Genomic DNA, 18251 nt, shown 5'->3' on the forward strand with positions numbered 1-18251 from the left:
AAGTAGTGAAAGTGGAAGTAAAACCAGTCAGAAGTGGAAAAACTACCGGGGTGAACAGGAGGAGTTGAACAGATGAGCGGAAGAGGAAGAATGACCGGAGGGTGAACAAATAGCATGTAAGTGGGCTAGGGAGTGATAAGCAAAACTGCACTAAGTAGTCGGATTGTGTAGTGTCGGTATTTTCAGCAGGATTTCCTTGATGACCAGCATAACCCGACAGTGGTTAAGTGACAGAATACAGGGTCTTGGTACTTTTACTACTGATGATTTTTAACAAATTGAGGGCTATTAAGGTGCACCACATGTACAGTTCTCATTTTACCACCAGCACAAATTTCAGTTAGAGAAATCAGCTAATATTCCAAACCCTAAGTTTATTCAAAGCAAAGTTTATTATCTACAGTACATCTGTACTTATACTGTTCACATTTTTTTCACATGGGTGAAAAGGCCTGTTTATGTTGACAAGACTGAAAGCAAGCCCAAGTTTAAGAGGTTTTGCGCTTAGTCTTACCAGAAGGGGAAAAACCAAAGGATTTTATTCATTCACGGTCAGAGACCAGGACGGTGGGTCATGGGCAGGACCCTTCACCTGGCCAGCACCACCAAACGGTCCCTGGCAGACTCACCACAAGATTCACCGGGGGCATAACGTCCCCGTCATTTTGATTTCCCTGCGGAGTTGTTACCTTAGCCGTACACACAGGATCAAAACTGGCTTTACCCATCTCGCTCTGTTTCACCTGGTAAATTTTTGGACACGTAGGTGACACAAGCATCTCGGTTTCCAGTCATTAGAAGCCTTTTGGGCCCATCAGCCGTGAAGACCGATGAGGCTTTTGCCCCAGCTGTAGCTCACGCCGCGGTCCCGTGCTTGAGGCGGGAAGCTGACAGGGTGTGGGGAGGGACGCGCCCTCGGGCCGGGTGCAGAGGTGAAGAACTGCCGCCTGGCAGAGCTGCGCCCCGCGCGCTACCGCCCAACCGCTAGCTCCGCCCCCGCGGCTCGCGCGGCGACACGCCCCCCGCGCAAGCGCACCGCCCACGAGCGGAGGGGCAGAGCGCGCGAAAATTCCAAACCGGCAGCGCGAGCCGGGCCGCGGGGTAAGCTGCTGGGGAGGGGGCGGGGCCGGGGCCGGGGCCGGGGCCGGAGCCGGAGCCGGGGGCCGTGCGCGCCGAGCCGGTGTGGCGACGGGGAGGGCGTGCGGCTCCCTCCACCCCTCCTCTGGGAGCGAGGGGCTTGGGGGCGGCCACCGACTCCGCCGCGGCGGCGGGGATCTTCCCGCTGACTGAAAGGGGAGCGGCATTTCTCGCCCGTCCCGCCCCCGGCGGCCTCGCCTCGGTGGTCGCGGGCTCCCCGGGGAAGGGGAGGGGGCGCCGGCAAGAGGGAGCGCATGCGTGGATGCGGGTCGGGGGCTGTGGTGAGGCGAGGGCGCGCGAGGGCGGGCCCTGCGCCGGGCTCGCTGCGGCAGCTGGCGGGGAGGAACCGGCCGGGGGGGCCCGACATCGGCAGCGAGGGGTGGAGGCGGGTCGCCCTGGTCTTCGCCAGGGCTTTCTGCTCTGCCAGAGGAAGGTGGCTGCGGCGTTGAGGCCGGCGCTGCGCTGGGTCGTACCTCCTGTGAGCTGCATACCGAGCGTCTCGCCCCGGGACTTCCCCCAGCTGCTCCCCGAGCTACTGCTGCCTCGCTGTGAGGTCGCTGTTGGCTATCTCATGCCTTCCTGCCGCTGTGCCTCACTCTTGCCCTAGAGCAGGGGGGAAGTAGCTGCGTTATAATTCCCCAAACAAGGGTTGAGCTTTTTAGTGAGAACGCCCGTTAGGCTGTGGACTGTGAAACGTGGGAATGGCTTGTGACGAAGGGAGTACCTGCGGCCCCATGGACGTCCCCGTTAACAGCTCGTACTTGGTCAATATCGTCTGGTACTGAAAACAAGTGAAAAGAGAAAGACGTCCACATCTGCGCTGTCTGCATCTTGCTAGTCCCCTTTGTTCTAGGAACTTTGGAAACCGAGCGATTAAATGTCCTTTTGTGATAGGTGTACGAGATCAGTGCAACTGTAATGTATAGATACCTTCCTAAATGGTTTACAGAGTGAGGGAGTGAAAAGTTTACAGCTTTGTTTCTGATTTAGCAGATGTGCCAACTTTTGTACTGTGCAATCTGACACTCGCAGACATCTGCTGTAGTGGAGGAACTCCAGTACAGTATGCTTTTACAGCGTGCTGTCAGATAGTGTAGCTGGCCTTTTATTTAAACTAAAGAATAGGAAAGACCAATGCCTTGTAAGTGTTGGGAGAAGTTGCCATTTTTATTTTTGGTTTTGGTTCACAAATACAGGTAATCAAACCACTACTTTCCACTCCTCTCAAAAATTTTCCAAATCACCATTTTTGATGTGGTGGGTAGCGGTTACTGCTCTGTATCACAGAGTGACGGGCCTTTGAAAACCAGGAGAATCTTAAGGATTTGGGAATTTTTTCCAATACGTAATTGTAAGAATCTGAAGCTCTTTCCCCCCCCCTCAGTGCAAACTCTACGAATCTTTTTTGTAAAAGGAAAGCTTTCTTGTCTGTGGCCATTAAGCGAAGTAACATTCAATTTAGTTTCTGAGTTAGAAAGATTATTTGCTGCGTTACTTGTTTTTTTGTTCATCTTCCCTTCTTTGCTCAGGGTTCAAAAATTGGTCATCAGAATTCATCATCATACGATATTTGAAGCAGAAATTGAGATATTTATCAAAATATATTGTGAGCTATTGACAGATCTGTGAAAATCTTCTGTCTGTTGAATTTTGGCATTGCTGGAAAGCCCTCTTGTTTATCGTTTTTTCCTCCCTCTTGCAGTCTCTCTTCCTCTCTATGTGGATGTTTGTTCACTACTGCCATCTCTTGGGTAGAAGCAGGCCTGCCTGAACGTTTATGATGGTTGTCCTCCAGTGGTTAGTTTGTAAAGAGAATATAAATGCTGCTATACTTGCACCTCCATGGAGACTTGTCTTTAGAGAGCATGGCAGTAGGAAAGTATGAGTCGGGAACAGATCCTGAAGGTTATCTTTTCACTTATAGGCATGGATCAAGTTTTTATAATAATTTCTGTGCATTTTATCTTAGTTTCCTCAAGAAATGAGATCTGTGTGATTCCACATCTTCATGTCTTTGACTACTAAGAATTGAACATGTTAGTCAGTTTTAACCAAGTTTGAAAGCAGGATAAAGGTTTGAAAACAATTCTTTCTATTTCTATAAATTTTCTAAAAATTGAGGGCAGGGTCAAAGAAAGAGGCTGTTGTTCCACATTTTGTTTGGCAGTCCTCCGTCTAGTCAGCCCATGCACATGGGCCAGCTGGAGGGTATGCGCATGAAATTAACTGTAGGATACCATGGGTGAAAGTGTCATAAGGGACAGCAGTGGGAGTTGGAGCTTTAAGGGTAATGTTACGGAGAGTTAAAGCAACAAAGGGTACCCATTTGAAGGTACTAGACACAGTTTTTCTCCTGTTAATGGAGCAGCCTTGTGCACTCAGTATACTTTTAAACCATAATTTCTTTTCTTTCTCTTTCCTTAAACCATATGTTTCTGTATACTGACTGACAGTTGTGAAGGTGCTGGTTTTGACAAAGATGTCGTTCAAAAGATGGGTGAAGGGTGAAGGATGGCTGAAACAATTTTTTCCTGAAACAGTGATTCAGAAAATGTTAGAGTCCTTTGATACACATGGAATCGTTTTTCACATTTACAGGAAGATGCATATATTGCATGAGAATAATAATAAAAATCTTTAGTCTTTGACTTACCAGAATTTTTTTTTTTTAATGAATACAACATATTTTGTGCCAACCTGATCTAAAAAATGCGCAAAAGTATGCCAGGTTGTAAAGATCTTATTACATGTATTAACAATAGAACAGCTCTCAAAACTCAAGTAAAATCTTGAATTAAGCGAAGTTAATTTCACCAAGAAGGTATTCCTAGACCAAATTTTCTGGTTAAAGTTATTGTAAACGACTGTCATTATTATTAATGTTGCTAAAATGAAGACAATGGTGATGCTCATTAAAAATCTGTATTTTCTTTCATGTAGCTTTGAATTAAAAATCCTTCGTGTCTTGAAACTTGGTGGCACATCCCACCAACTTCTGAGACCACTTTAGGGCCACATAGTGAGTCTACTTTGTAAGTTATAGGAATGTAGAATCTGTTAAATATTTTCTCCTTGGTTTAATAACTTTGGGGGTATTGCAAAAGTATTTTAAAATTAGTAAGACTTTATTATGCATTTTTCTATAGAAGTAATACTGATTTTAGATCGCTATGACAAATGGTGGGTGATGATTTGGAGTTGAACACTGTATCCCTAATATAAAAATACTCTTTACTAGTAGTATATAAATCATGAACTAATTAAACTTAAATTAATCATAAATAAATCATAAAGAGAAATCTGTATTAATTTAACAATTATAATTTAAATCTTCTGAATTTGGAAATTTTTAGTTACAGCTTCTTTAACATCTTTTCAAGAGTGCTTTTACTCTAATGGTAAAGGATGGACTCATGTTGCTATTTGCAAGAGGTTTCTGTTATTATTTTTTTAACTGTCAGCCTTGCATATGGCTACAGGGTTTTGACATAGAGCTTCTGCATGCATTTTTAACTTTTAATAGAAATTCTGTAGGTAAGCAATGCCATGAGTTGTATTTTCATAAATTTACTGGTATGAATTATACAGATATTATTGGACACAGTCTAAGGACGGATGACTTGCTCAAATGTAATCTGCACAGTATCAGTTATGGTAATCTGGCAAAATAAAGTCCATGAAGCTACTGCAGCACAAGGAACTTAGTAAATCTTTGAGAGGAATAAATTCTTTTTACTTGCAAATGCAGCAAATCCAATGTTATCAGACATGTATTTTAAGTTTGATTTAAAACAAAAAAAAGTAAAAAGTAACTGTACTATTAAACTTTAGCATTAGAGCCGTATTAATCAGGCTTCTGTAGAGGTGAAATAGAACAGGCCTTGGAAACTTAAATGACTTCTTTAGTGTCACGTGTGAGATGTGTCAGAAGTGAGAATCGGACTCCGAGGCTTTTGACTCCTGGAGCCGAATGGCAGTGCTGTCTTTCCTCCCTACTGATAGATTTACTAGACATGTTTATTGTATAAATCTTGATTAACTATGTGACAGTATTGAAATATTCCAAACAGTGACTGTAATAAAGTATCGTAATATACAACTAAATTGACACATATGAGTGTCCAAGGAGAAGAGGCCAAGAGTCATACCACTAGCTAATGCTATTTTCCTATGTTGTACATTAAAAGTTCTCATCCATCATCAGCTGACCCAGATTCATAAGGAACTCCCTTCCCCTAGAATACCGGAACTATATATCTTTAATTTCACACCAAGGGTGGCATTATTGAATTGTGAATTTTTCACGAACAGATGCGACAAAAATCTTACTGGCAAGTCACAGGATTCACTATTAGCAGTATATTATTAGTATTCTTTAGTATATTTTATTTATAAAATATATATTACTTATTTATAAAATATACTTCTAGTATATTTTATTAGTATACTATTAAAAAGTATATGCGCATAGAATATGCAGGAATAATTGCCTGAGAATTCCCCGAATCAATGCCTCATCGCTTTGAATGTCAGTGCCCTCTCTCCAGTCTAAATGCCCACATAGCTAATTGTTGCTGCAGTATGAGTTTGACTGAGTGAATCACTGAAAAGCCTTTGCTCTAAATGTTTCTGAGGAAACTTATCTCTTCTTGTTTGCAAAGAATGAATAGCCTGATTTAATGCCTGTGAATAGCATGAAACCTTGTCAATGGACTCCAGGGACAAATGTCTGTGGGAGTGTGTTAAAATAATGTACAACAAAAAGGTGTAAATGTTGATGTGGATGTCATGAAGTTATTTTTATTCTTCTGAAGAATACATTTTTCTTTTTCTGTCAGGTGTACTTAGTGCCATAAATACATCTTTATTCAGAAGATTTTAGTCTGGCTATTTGTGGGTATGAGTAGTCGGGGACAGAGGGGAGAAAAGTGTGAGACTTTATGGTAAGGTTTTTTTTTATGCCAAAGAGAAATGCATTCTTTCATTTGCAAACTTGCTTTCATTGTATGTGGACTATGTGAATGGTTTTCACAGAATTTCAGTAGCCTCAACTGATGTTAGAATAAGTATGTATCATTTTTACTTACACTTATTATGCTGTCACTAGAGTTCATACAAAAGTAAGTATGTATAATAAAAACTGGCAAGAAAATACTTCCCCATGATTGTTGTGTGGTCATTTTCTTTTTGGTGGAATATTGCCCTTCACCATTGCATAAACCATTGTGTCATGCTTGAGGAGCTTAGGTTGAATATAGATTATCTTTGAGGAAATCCTTGAGAAGCAGTGTTGTCTAATGGGCTAGAACATGTGAGATTTGTGTCTTGTATCTCTTTCTGCCATTTGTTTCCTCAGTGACTTTGGACAAGTCATTTTCTGTTTGTGCCTCTGTTTCTGTACGCTTATGTAGAAATGGTTTAGCTCTGTAGAACTGAAGAATTTCAATGAAAGGTGTGTGCTTCATCACTACAGTAAATATTAGAGGTCTTAAAAAAAACGATTCTAGAGATTTTCAGAGGAAAGGAATTCACTTAGTACAAGCAAGAACAACTCCATACACTGTATGAATAGCTTCGGATATCAATACCATAAGCAGCATTTTAACTGATATTCAGATACTTGTGATAAAGGGTTTGGACCATGTGTCTTCTTTTCTTATACCTGTGTAAGTCAGGGGTAAAGCCTGAATTTAGCAAAGTTGCATTGAAGTTGCTATTGAAGAAGCATAATTGTTGGAAATATGAAGCCCTTTAGTGTTAACTTACAATTTAATTGAAGAAAGAAAGGCTAGTCATTCTTCTCTATATCTAAATAGATTGTGTCCCTGTCCATCTCCCTTCCCCCCTGTTTTGTTTTCTTTAAATGGTGAAACAAAGGTGAATATTTTTGGACCGTGCTACCCATTTGCAGAATCTGCTCCACAGCTTAGTTGGAGGAAGATGATGTTCTGGCAGGAACTTTTTTAGGCTTCTTCCCTGTCTCCTTGTAATTTTAGTATGTACAGGTAGAAGTGAATTCTGTTCCTTGATATGCTAATAGAAAGGAATACACTTTTTTCTTTTACATTACAGGTCATATATGACTCCTCTGAAGAGAGGACATGTTCTAACTTGCTGTGTCCAATTTAATGTATGTTCTTCTACCTATGCTTGGAAACTAGGGAATTACTGCATATTTGTTAATTGCAGAACTTGAAACGACTAAAAAGCAAAAAAAGAAGTGCCAAGGATTGGTGTACATGCAACCCCTCCTCACTGGTAGCTCAAAGTATTGTAACTGGGAAGAGAGGAATGCTGTATATTTCATGGTGAAACTTTGAATTAATCTCTAGCTAAAGTTTTTTGTTCAGAGGACTTGAATTTTAAGGAAATAAATTTCTCTATATTCCACTCAAGCAGTATACAAATACAAGTTAATTGGAGAGAAGGTTCAATGATGAGGGAACCTTGGGTGATTGGTTTTGTTTATGTTCAGATCAGAATAGAGTAGAATAGACTATTTCGGTTGGAAGGGACCTACAATGATCCTCTAGTCCAATTGCCTGACCACTTCAAGGCTGACCAAGTTAAAACATGGTATTAATGGCATTGTCCACTGACACTGACAGGCTTGGGGCATCGACCATCTCTCTAGGAAGCCCGTGTTTGACCACTCTTTTGGTAAAGAAATGTGTCCTAATGTCCAGTCTAAGCCTCCCCTGTCGCAGCTTTGAACCATTCCCACGCGTCCTATCACTGGATCCCAGGGAGAAGAGATCAGCACCTCCCTCTCCACTTCCCCTCCTCAGGAAGCTGCAGAGAGCAATGAGGTCACCCCTCAGCCTCCTCTCCAAGCTAGACAAACCCAAAGTCCTCAGCCGCTCCTCACAGGACATGCCTTCCAGCCCTTCCACCAGCTTTGTTGCCCTCCTCTGGATGCATTCAAGGACCTTCACGCCCTTCTTAAATTGTGGGACCCAGAACTGCACACAGTGCTCCAGATGAGGCCGCACCAACGCTGAATACAGCGGGATAATCACCTCTCTTGACCGTCTGGCTATGCTGTGTTTGATGCACCCCAGGATGCGGTTTGCCCTCCTGGCTGCCAGGGCACGCTGCTGGCTCCTGTTGAGCCTGCTGCCCACCAGCACCCCCAGATCAGTTTTTTTCTGAAGAAGTGTTGTTCAGTAGAGAAGAGGTTGAAGAAAGCCTTTTAGGCATGTGAAGTTACAGTAAAAATGTGTAATAGTTGATTTAAATTGGAGGACACAGTGATAACCAGATGTAAAAGTTTAACTGAGAAAGTACAATTTGTATTTGGTACAAAAATGGCTCTGTGTCTAGATAATTATAATTCATTCACATCTTTGCTTTGGCTTACATGAAGCTAAGTGAGAGCATAATATTTGCCAGAAGAGAATAATGAAAACTTTATAGTCAAAGTTTGTGTCAGATAGCCCATGAGATACTGAGTGATGCATTAGCTGGCAGATTGGGTATAAGAGAAAGGGTACAAACAATAAATTACACCTAACAAGGTTGCCATTATTGCTAGTAGGTCTAACTTTTCTGGTGTAGTGACTTGGTGGGCTCTTATATAGATAAGCTTCCCAGTGTCTTGGATGCACCACATGAAATTTAGGCTTCATTGAGACTAACAAAAATTTTGTAGCTGATGTAAAAAGAATCAGAATTTTGTTCCTTTTCCTGTAACCTGCAAAAGAAGGTCCAATTTATGTACTGTTTAGACTGGAGGCCCATGCACAATTGATGTGTGGTATTACTAGCCATAGTGAAGCTAAACTGGTGTTAGCCATGACTGGACTTTTTGCAAAGGTAAGTTCTGTAGTTCAGAGGCTGAATCAGACCTAATGCCTCTTTCTAGAGTCCATTTATTCTTTGTTTGCATGGTCTTCTTACCTGCATTTTTCTTTGTGTGGCCTTTACTGCAGCTGTTGTTACAGAAGTCAGCTGAAAATGAACTGGGCTGAGTGAAAAGGCTCTGTCCAGCAAATTAAACCCAAGAATATTTTAACATACATCTTCATTAGAGCTATCCCAAAAAGTCTTTATCCCTCAAGCACTAGGAGAGATTGCCACATTACAGTGACCTGAGTGTTACCAAAATAATCTTGGAAGGCTTCGTATTTAGATTGTGCAAGATGTGACTTTTTGCCTTACTGTTACCAAAATAATCTTGGAAGGCTTGGTATTTAGATCGGTCAAAATATGTAAGTTTTTGCCTTACTGAGGAAATACAATGAAAGGAGATGTGCTTTACCCCCCATTTCTAGAAGATTATGAAGATCTGTATTTGTTCGTGCTTCCGTTCACCATGCCTAATATGTCATTTCTAGCTTCTGCTGTATTTTGTCATATATTGTTGTTACCTTTCTGTGGCAGATCACTGGGTACTGATCAGAGGTAAGCAATTCAGATATGGAAGAACAACCAAGGAGTTAAAGGGTGAGCTAGAAGCCCCCTGTTTCTCTCAAGTCTGGCTTTTGTTTTGGAAGGCCATGTTGATCTGCTCAACATCAGTGTGCACCGGTCAAATCTGGGATTTGCTTTATTGCCTTGAAACAAATCTCCATTTTGTACATGCATCTGATTCCCTGCCTAGTGGTATGGACAGCTTTATGTGGGCCGTGCTGGATTTTAATCTGGCTAGTCCTGACATTGAAATTCTTTTAAATTAGGACATCATATGTTTTGGCAATTTGCTGAATCGCGTAGAGCCTTCTGCCAGAGATATAAAGGTACTTTACCTCATTGGCTGTTTTATCCTCTTAAATTTAACTTTTAAAAAAACATACTTGTGGTGTTGGAGTCTTAATAACTTAGTTGGTGTGTTTCTCGCAGGAGTGACTTCCAGTGGCTTGTGATCAGACTTTATATTCAATTTGTGCCTAAAAACATAGTAATCCATTCTGTGGGCTGGTAGTTGCATCTTTTGTGTATGGAGGTGATAATTAATTGCCTTGTTGTCCTGTTAAGATTCATTATGGAAAGGTGACATAACATCTGTAAAATTCAGCGATACCACTCTTAAACGTCTTTCACATCTTTCACTATTCCCTTGGGCAAAAGATAAGAGTTAGATGGATGTGCTGAGATATTATATCTGCCTTTCTGATTAAAGAAGATTTTATTCTTAGCCTCTTGAAATGGGGTAGGTCAGAAGGAAGATCTGCTGCTGCAAGACAAGCCTGCCATTACAACCAGAAAGTTTTAAAATTAATATTTGTATGAAGTGGTTGCTGTTATCAGGGAAGACTAATAGTGGTTTTTTGATCATGAAGCTTATAGCCTGATGAATGAGAAGGAGAAGGCTTTATTACGATCATATAGTCCTTTTTGGCGGGGGGAGGGAGATGTAACGTTTTCGGAGTGTTCTAGAAAGGGCGATCTTGTATGACTCCCAGCAGTACATGCTTCCTGGAGGCATCGAGTCTTCTCCAATCCTGCAGGGCAACAGGATGCAACTGGAAACATCATTTTGCTGTTTGCAGTGTTACTCAGATTAAACCTGTGCAAGATGTTTAATACATATGTTGTCCACGAAAGTAGCCCTGTTTGTGGCCACAGTCCCTTAAAGATGAAAATTGGACTCTTTTTCCAGTGAGACCTGATAATGTAATTCAGAAGGCAGATCTGACAACTGTTAAAACACTAATTATCAGAGTAAATAGAGAAAACAAATATAGAGGGGCAAAATAGAGGAGTTAATTACTTTCTCTAGGAGAATTGTTAGTTTAAATGTTGGATGATAATGCCACCCATCTGCTTGACAGCTATTTAGTTTACCAGATTTTGCGTGCTGCTTAGCCAATGTTGGCTCCTTTCTTTTGGCAAAACTCTGTTCTTTGGTTTTATTTCCAGGGGGAGGTATATTTGCATGCAATTTGATTTAAATTGGAAAGTCTGCATATAGACAGGCAATTTTCTATAATAATGGTTTGTTCTTCCTGTAAAATATCTGTGGATTTAGGCATAAAGAGGAATAGGCAAACTTGCTCTTATCTGAAAAGTTATTAAATAAAAAATCAACACTAATCAACACTGTCCAGAATCAAGATGGAAATTGTTCCCTAGATTATTCTTGACTGCTGGACTGCCAGTGAGTGTAGGTTAGACTTAATACCAACCTATAAAACAGCCTGTGAACCTAATTTCTCAATAAGGGACACTGTGAAAAATAAGATGACAGGAATAAATAATATATATTTCTAACTTTCACATAGTCTTTACTACTCTTGGGCCTTTCTGAAGTTTCTAAAAAATTATTCACTTTTTTCCTAATAAACCTTTTCTGAATTTATTTTTGGGGGCCTAGTAATAGGTTTTCTTTAAAGTAGGAAATAAATCATGTTTAATTTTGCTGCCTAACTTCAGCATGCATTACATTTTCTTTTTGTTCTTGGCAAGTAAAAGGAGAGTTGTAAAGGTGAAGATGAAAAATATACTTGAAGGAACAAGGTGAAGGAACCTAACAGACATTTCATGTAAAGAAATAATAAAAGAGCAAATAGTATCTGTGTTCTGGATAACTGCTATTTTTTTTCTTTTGGCATAACCTCAAAATATCATCCACTAAATTTGTGATATGATTATCATAATCTTTGAAACATGAAAACAATAAGTTACTAGTCTTCTCCTCTATTAGTGTATTAACCATGCTGTATCATAATTGAGTTAAGGGTTATTAATTAAGGGGTCAAAATCATGGTATCTTTTGATTATATAATATACTGAAGTACTTACCTGGTATCTAGTCTCCTAATTCCTAGTGTTAGTCTCCTAATATCTATTAGAGTAATAAACAGGCACAACAGGACTGTTCTACTGCTTTTGTAAGTGTTAACAGCCCTAAAAACAGTCTGGAATTTGGAATGTATGTTTATGTGTTCTGTTAGCTCAATGGTGACCTGTTCTGCTTGGGGCCTTTGGACCCTGATGTCATATAAGTATTTTAACTGTTTTCTTGTTTTGTTTTTTCCTCACAAGCTGATGTTGCCGATGGGCAAGATTTGAGAGAGGAGATGGAGTAATGGAAAGTGAAGTGTTCATTTGGAGTGTGGAGCTACTTATCACTGGTTCAAGGAAAAGTACACAAATGAGAGCTTTATACCTTGAATGCAAGTTTTTGTCACATTTATTTGGAATGCTATGACCTAAGGCAATAATGTAGCTTAATGGTATTTCAAAGATCCTTCTAATTGAAATGCTTTTATTTATTTAAAAATAACAGCTGAATTTACAAGATTAAAGACAAACTAAGTAATAGAAGTTTGGTAGTAATTTTTGGCAATCTATTAAAGCCAGATTTGGGGACATGGAAAACTATGAAAGTTTGTTACTGAATTTTCTATGATTGACAGAAATTCTTTCTGAAGCTCTGAGGAGCTGTAATGTTTTAGCAACTGCATATGCCCTTTTTATTATAGCTGAGTCCTGAGTTTCAGAATTTGTAATAGTGAAGAAGCTACTTTGCTTTCACTTGATTTTTCTCTTTTTATGGTTTTACTTAAAAAGATTTTATTTCTACAGTTCTAGAGAAAAAAAATCTTCATTCTTTTACAACTTGCATGCTGAATGCACAAATATTTCATTTTGAGACTATAGATAAGGAGATAGTTGTGAGAAGTTTTCTGAAGACTTTGTTGGTGTCTCTTCTACCCTTGCAAATAGTTCACTGTCTATCACAGGTTAATAGTATTCAGTCTTAATGGTATTCATGTCTTAACATGGAGGACTATGGTAGCGTGGTGTTTGTATCTGTGTGTTCTGGAGGACGTTAAGTGGAGTGCCCTGGTATACTGTAAGGCTTTGCCTCCAGATTGGTAACAAAAGTTCCTGACTAAAGTATTACATTTCAGACACTAATCCAGATAGCTCACTTGACAGAATAAAGCTAATCCATTCCATGTTAGAAATGCTGCCTTCAGCTTGTGAAAGATGTAACAAGTACCCTCATGCCTTGCTCCACAGGGTTCCCTGTGCTTGAAAGTACAAGCCCAGGAGGGTTTGACTGGGGGTTTCTGAGAGATGAGGACTAAAGACTATTCCTTTCCCTTCTTTCTAGAAGTAAAGGATATTTTAAGGCAATTCACAGTAAATCCAGCTTCTGAATTTCTCATATTGTGGAGTAAATAGTCATAAATAAGAAGCAGTTTTTGATTCTTGGCATCTGAAATAAAAGGAGTCCCAACTAACTGAAGAGGGTGGAAATGAAAGAGACTTTAGGAATATACTTGACAGTATGACAAGTCAAATTATTAATCAAGTCTTTATTACCTATAATTTCTGTAGGTCTTTTAATGTGTTCTGTGTCTTGCCGGCATCTGAACGTCTAAGTTAAATTTCATTAACTAATAGTTTTATATTTCTCTTGTTAATAAACTATATATCCTGTGACAGTTTTTGAGATTAGATCTGTGTGTCAGGTTTGGTATGTTATGTTTTCTTTTTCATTGTGTTATTTATATATTCAGTATTCATTCCCAGTAATGTTGAGGTGAAGACAAGAGTAAGCGATATTAATAAAATTGCTCTTTTCAGCAGTAAATGCTATAGTTAAAATAACCAATCAATAAAATAACTATTTCATTGGAGGCTTCTAAGGAAAGCAAACACGTAAGTACAGCTTAAAAATCGTGCTATTGCAAATAGAAGAGGTGCTTGGGATAATTTTGTTTTGTTTTGTTTTCTTTTAGTGTGGCATAAGCAGTGTTGTAATGCAGGAAAATATTAGTGCATATTAAATTAAGCGTGTTCTTGATCAAGGATGAATTGAAGCACATACAAAATGCTAAACAAGGGCCAATGGCCTATATGAACAACGCAGCAATTCTTGGAAATGTCACTTTAATATACTCTTCTGTAGCTCTTAGGATAAGTTTTATAAGAATGTAAATTGATTGTATCCCAAAACAGATAATAGCAATATTTTTAGCACTTACAGATTTTTTTGCAATGATAATTTTTGAAAGTCTACATTCAGTTCCTAATAGTTGCTGTAATTGCTACCATTGAATTGGCAAGAGTAGTTCTTCTATAAAGATTTACAGAAGTGCTCAACCTTGCCTCCTCCCCCCAAAACGAGTGCAAACAAAGATTGTTAGTCATGTCACTCTTAATGGTTTATTTCCCATTTTTTTCAGTGTATATACCACAGTTTATTACAGATATGCACTGCGGATTACTTGTTCTTTTGGTCATATAGATCACTTGCCCCTTATTTCTGATATTATAGTATTTTGAGCAGTTTCAGAAAATTAATTGCACAGAAAAATACATTTATTTGTCCCTTAATCCACTTCAGAAATGGGACAGAAAACTGAATCCTCCATTTTTGCCTATAAACTTGTCCATGAATGAGCATTAGCCTGCAGCTAAAATTTCTGAACTCTGTTTTAGGAGAGGTGTGAGATACAGAAAATTATGTGAAAGGAGGAAGTTGAGGATTGATCAGGAAGGCTCTGAACTTTAGAATGTATAGTTGGGTTTTTTTGGTGCAAGTCCTTTGCTTATGCTTTCATACAACAAGACAACTGTGAAAAATATACTGCATTTCAGATGAGGATTTTAAATAGTACTACAGAACTACTTTGTTTTTTTGGTGAAGGAAAGACAGGTTTATTTATGTGACTAGTGCAAGTCTGTTGATGGGACGGTGCTTTGCTCATATCCAAGATACCCAGGTCGGGTATCTTAAGGGAATTAACTATGAGAAACTGTAAAAAATGCATACTTGCAGTTAGCAGCATATAGAATAGATATACTTTTAAGATTTCCTTTCTTTTATGATTTGTGCTGGCGTTCTTCCTTTTGACTTTTTTTTTTTGGTTGTAGTTGAACAAGAATGTGCATCTCAATCTTTGACAGTATTTTCTATAAGGCAATGGCTCTTGACCAGCTAAGGAGTTGCTGATGAGTCTCTCTGGACCAGCAATCCAGTTTATTTAGCTGTAATTAAGAAGGGAGATAAAACACCTTTCTTATTGTGGAGCTGGGATTCCAGACTTCTCAAAAAACACCATCCTCACCCGGTGCTAGCTGTGCCATTCTGCATACTGGAATAGTAGTCACAGGTACCTGGTATAGGAGATAAGCCTGCTTGATTTGCTTACCTCAAATCCTCTGTTAATACGTAGTCAACTCATGTGACTGGCCCCAGAATGCTGGACTGTCTGTAGTTCTTTTCTTCCCCCCCTTCCCTTTTTTTCCTTTTTTCTTAAACTTTTAGGAGCCATTTTGTTAGGGGACTTACTTTTCAATTATTCGGGAGGATTAATCTTACCTGGGAACATCAAACAGGCTCATTACTTTACTCAAATCTGTAAATTCAGTTCCTGGCTTTAATTTGTTCTTGAAGTCTTTGTTATGTCCCTGTGATGATAAGAGTGTTTGATGGCTAATTGCTGCTGGGTGTTTGACCTATGTCACTTCAGAGAGCTATGGTTATGAAGTCTTGTAGCCTGTTTTTGATACTCATAGAAGATCAGTAAGATCTTGGCACTACATAGGTCCGTTAAGATTCTGTTGACAGCAACCGTTGCAAGTAGAAATGGGAATGTAATAAAGAACACAAAAGCGTTGGCTTTGCTTACGTTACTTTGAACGTGTTTATGGCAAACATGCATTGAACTCTAGCAAGCCAACAGCTTTACCTTAATTTTTTTTTGCTGGACAGGATCCGAAGTCAAATAATAGTTGTGATTGACTTTGGGGTATTTATTTATTAGTCGTAGAAATTAAACAAGTTTATTAATGGTCTTCAGATTTTTATCTGGCTTAGATTAGCATGCTATATAAGTGATATGATTGTAAGGGTTAACTTTATAAAGCAAGCTTGATTTGCAGGGCTGCTCCTCAGGTTCAGGTTTTTTTTTTTTTGGTCTGTAGTGTACAAAGATAAATATTCACTGATTTCTGTTGCTTCTCTGAGTGTCTGAATTTGTCTCCAAGTGGGCAACAGTTCATTTCTGAAAACTGCCACCACATTTGTGTTAATTGACAGTTGTCTTTACAGTCTTGACAGAAGGAACAATGATTGAATGGCTGCAAGATCTTGTTGCTCTTTCAGCCTATGAGGTGTTTCTTTCAGAGAGATTTAAAGGTTGTTGTAGTGCCTGCTGTGCTATTCTGTGTCCTTCTGCCAACAAAAAATATAATAGCAAAGCAGAAAAAAAAAGTGGGGTTTTTTTTGGGTGTCTTTTATTGGGGCAATTTGTTTAGATTTTAACATTCTGGCTTGGCAATAATGCTCATCTCTCAAAGACCCAGTTTTTGCAGCCATTGGATGTAAATTATATATGGTACCACTTTTATTCAGAACTGAGTTATATGTAAAGCTGCATGTCATATTTTTTCTCTTTCCTTTTTATAATAATGCAAAGTAAAACAGAGCTGGAATACTAAATTTATTAGTTTCCTTTAAGGAGAATACTCTTTTTGCACTTAAAACTAACGATCAATTACAGATGTAGAACTTACAACAAGTAAAGGCCCCCTAGCCCCTTTTGTTTTGACTGACCCTTATTTTAATGCTTTCATTTATCTTGAAACGGGCATTTTCAGTTTTTCATCATGCAAAACATTCTAAATAAATGCAAACTCACATTGTTCTAATATTCTTTGAGTGAAATATTGGTGACGACAAATTCAGATAATAAAAGCCTGAGACACAGCTGGATGGTACATTCTAAGGTAATTTACTGATTGCTGTGCCCTCTTTGCTACTTTGTCACAATGGGGTTATTATTTTACCCTCTTACTACTACAGAGAAAATTGGCATCTTTATGAGATGTAAATACAGTACGCCCTACATCCTCCTTCACAAGTGAACACAAAAAAGGTTAGCAGAAATCCTTCTTCCCATTTTCATTCTTGGTTTGAAGCCAATGTTTAGTGCTGCCTGATGTGGAGTTATAATCTTTTTTTCAGGATTGTGGAATGGCCCAGGACACGGCAGTGCCCAAACTGAACTTTGAATATTGGTTGGATAAAGCTATTGAATGGGGTCAAGCCACCACGGTGGAATCCCAGAAGGATGTGTGCCTTCATTTGCCCCAGCTCCAAGAGTTTCTACACCAGATGTATGAAACTTTAAAACATATGGTAAGTGACTTTAAAAGGAAGAGTGACCTGTTTTGAAGACACCCTCGGAAACAATCTGCACCATGTTTTGACAAAACCAGAAGCTAACAGTAGCAAAGAGGTTTGTGTTATTGACCTCATGTATTGCTGGATCAGAGAGGCAAATTGGGGAAACAGTTGCAGGTAATGCAAACAGGAGTGTGCTTCCTGTTTCCCTGATTTATTGTGAAAGGAGCTTTTTCTTCTTGCTTGGTTGTTGTCACGTGAGATTTCCCAGCCAATGCTCTAGCCTCTTTAAAAAACTCTTTAAAATAAACAAGAATTTGATTCTGGTTGTCAGGTCATAAATTGGATTATTTAAAGGCCTTAACATGCAAAACTGTAACTGATCCTTTAAATCTTAGAGAGTCTGTTGACACATTAACCCCAGTGTTGTGGCACACGTAGTGAATTCTAGCAGCATGGTCAGATCATTGGCACATGCTGCTGGCTGTTCTGTTTAGTAATTTAATTATTGTCTGCACTCACTAGAGTGCTTTTTTTAAAAGTGAGTTTAGTTGTTTATACATTTAGTTGTGTATATGTTTTTCTGAGCATGGCTTTTTCAGTATATGTAATCACTATAATTATCTTTATAAATACTGCACTATGGTATGAGGCTGATTTCTTATGGAAGTACTTCTTTTTAAATATTATTCTTATCTGAAGACTGCAGAGTTGGTATTTTTTTCTGAACCGAGTTTAACTTTTAAGTAAAAGATTTTTGAGGAGTGGTGTTTCTTCCCGTATTTATATATGTCTTTTTCTTAAGAGGGGGAGAAAAAATCAACCTATTTTTAATGTTGCTATTTCAAGTAATATGGGCTTGGCCTGAAAAGGACCTTGTGAATATGGCCCCAGAAAGTCTAGGGCTAGCCCCAAACGTGAGACAAATGTAAGGAATTTATTGCAGCAGCAGGAGATGGTTATCGTTCCTGCTACTTGCATGTTATCTCAGCACAGCACCATTTTTAAAAGCCTTCATTTATTAAAT

The 18251-nt window shown here is 39.1% G+C and overlaps 1 protein-coding gene across 1 annotated transcript in view; it reads left to right on the forward strand.

Annotated features, from left to right (window-relative positions):
- The first annotated feature begins 1036 nt into the window (after positions 1-1036).
- Positions 1037-18251, forward strand: part of FANCC (FA complementation group C) — an 87230-nt gene continuing 70015 nt past the window's right edge. Inside the window, exons 1-2 of the mRNA XM_075136496.1 lie at positions 1037-1101; positions 17066-17239. Coding sequence (XP_074992597.1) covers positions 17075-17239 — 165 coding nt within the window. The 5' untranslated portion in view covers positions 1037-1101; positions 17066-17074. The remainder of the gene's footprint in view (positions 1102-17065; positions 17240-18251) is intronic.

This window comes from Calonectris borealis, chromosome Z (genome assembly GCF_964195595.1).
Source record: "Calonectris borealis chromosome Z, bCalBor7.hap1.2, whole genome shotgun sequence".
In the NCBI taxonomy this organism is placed as follows: domain Eukaryota; kingdom Metazoa; phylum Chordata; class Aves; order Procellariiformes; family Procellariidae; genus Calonectris; species Calonectris borealis.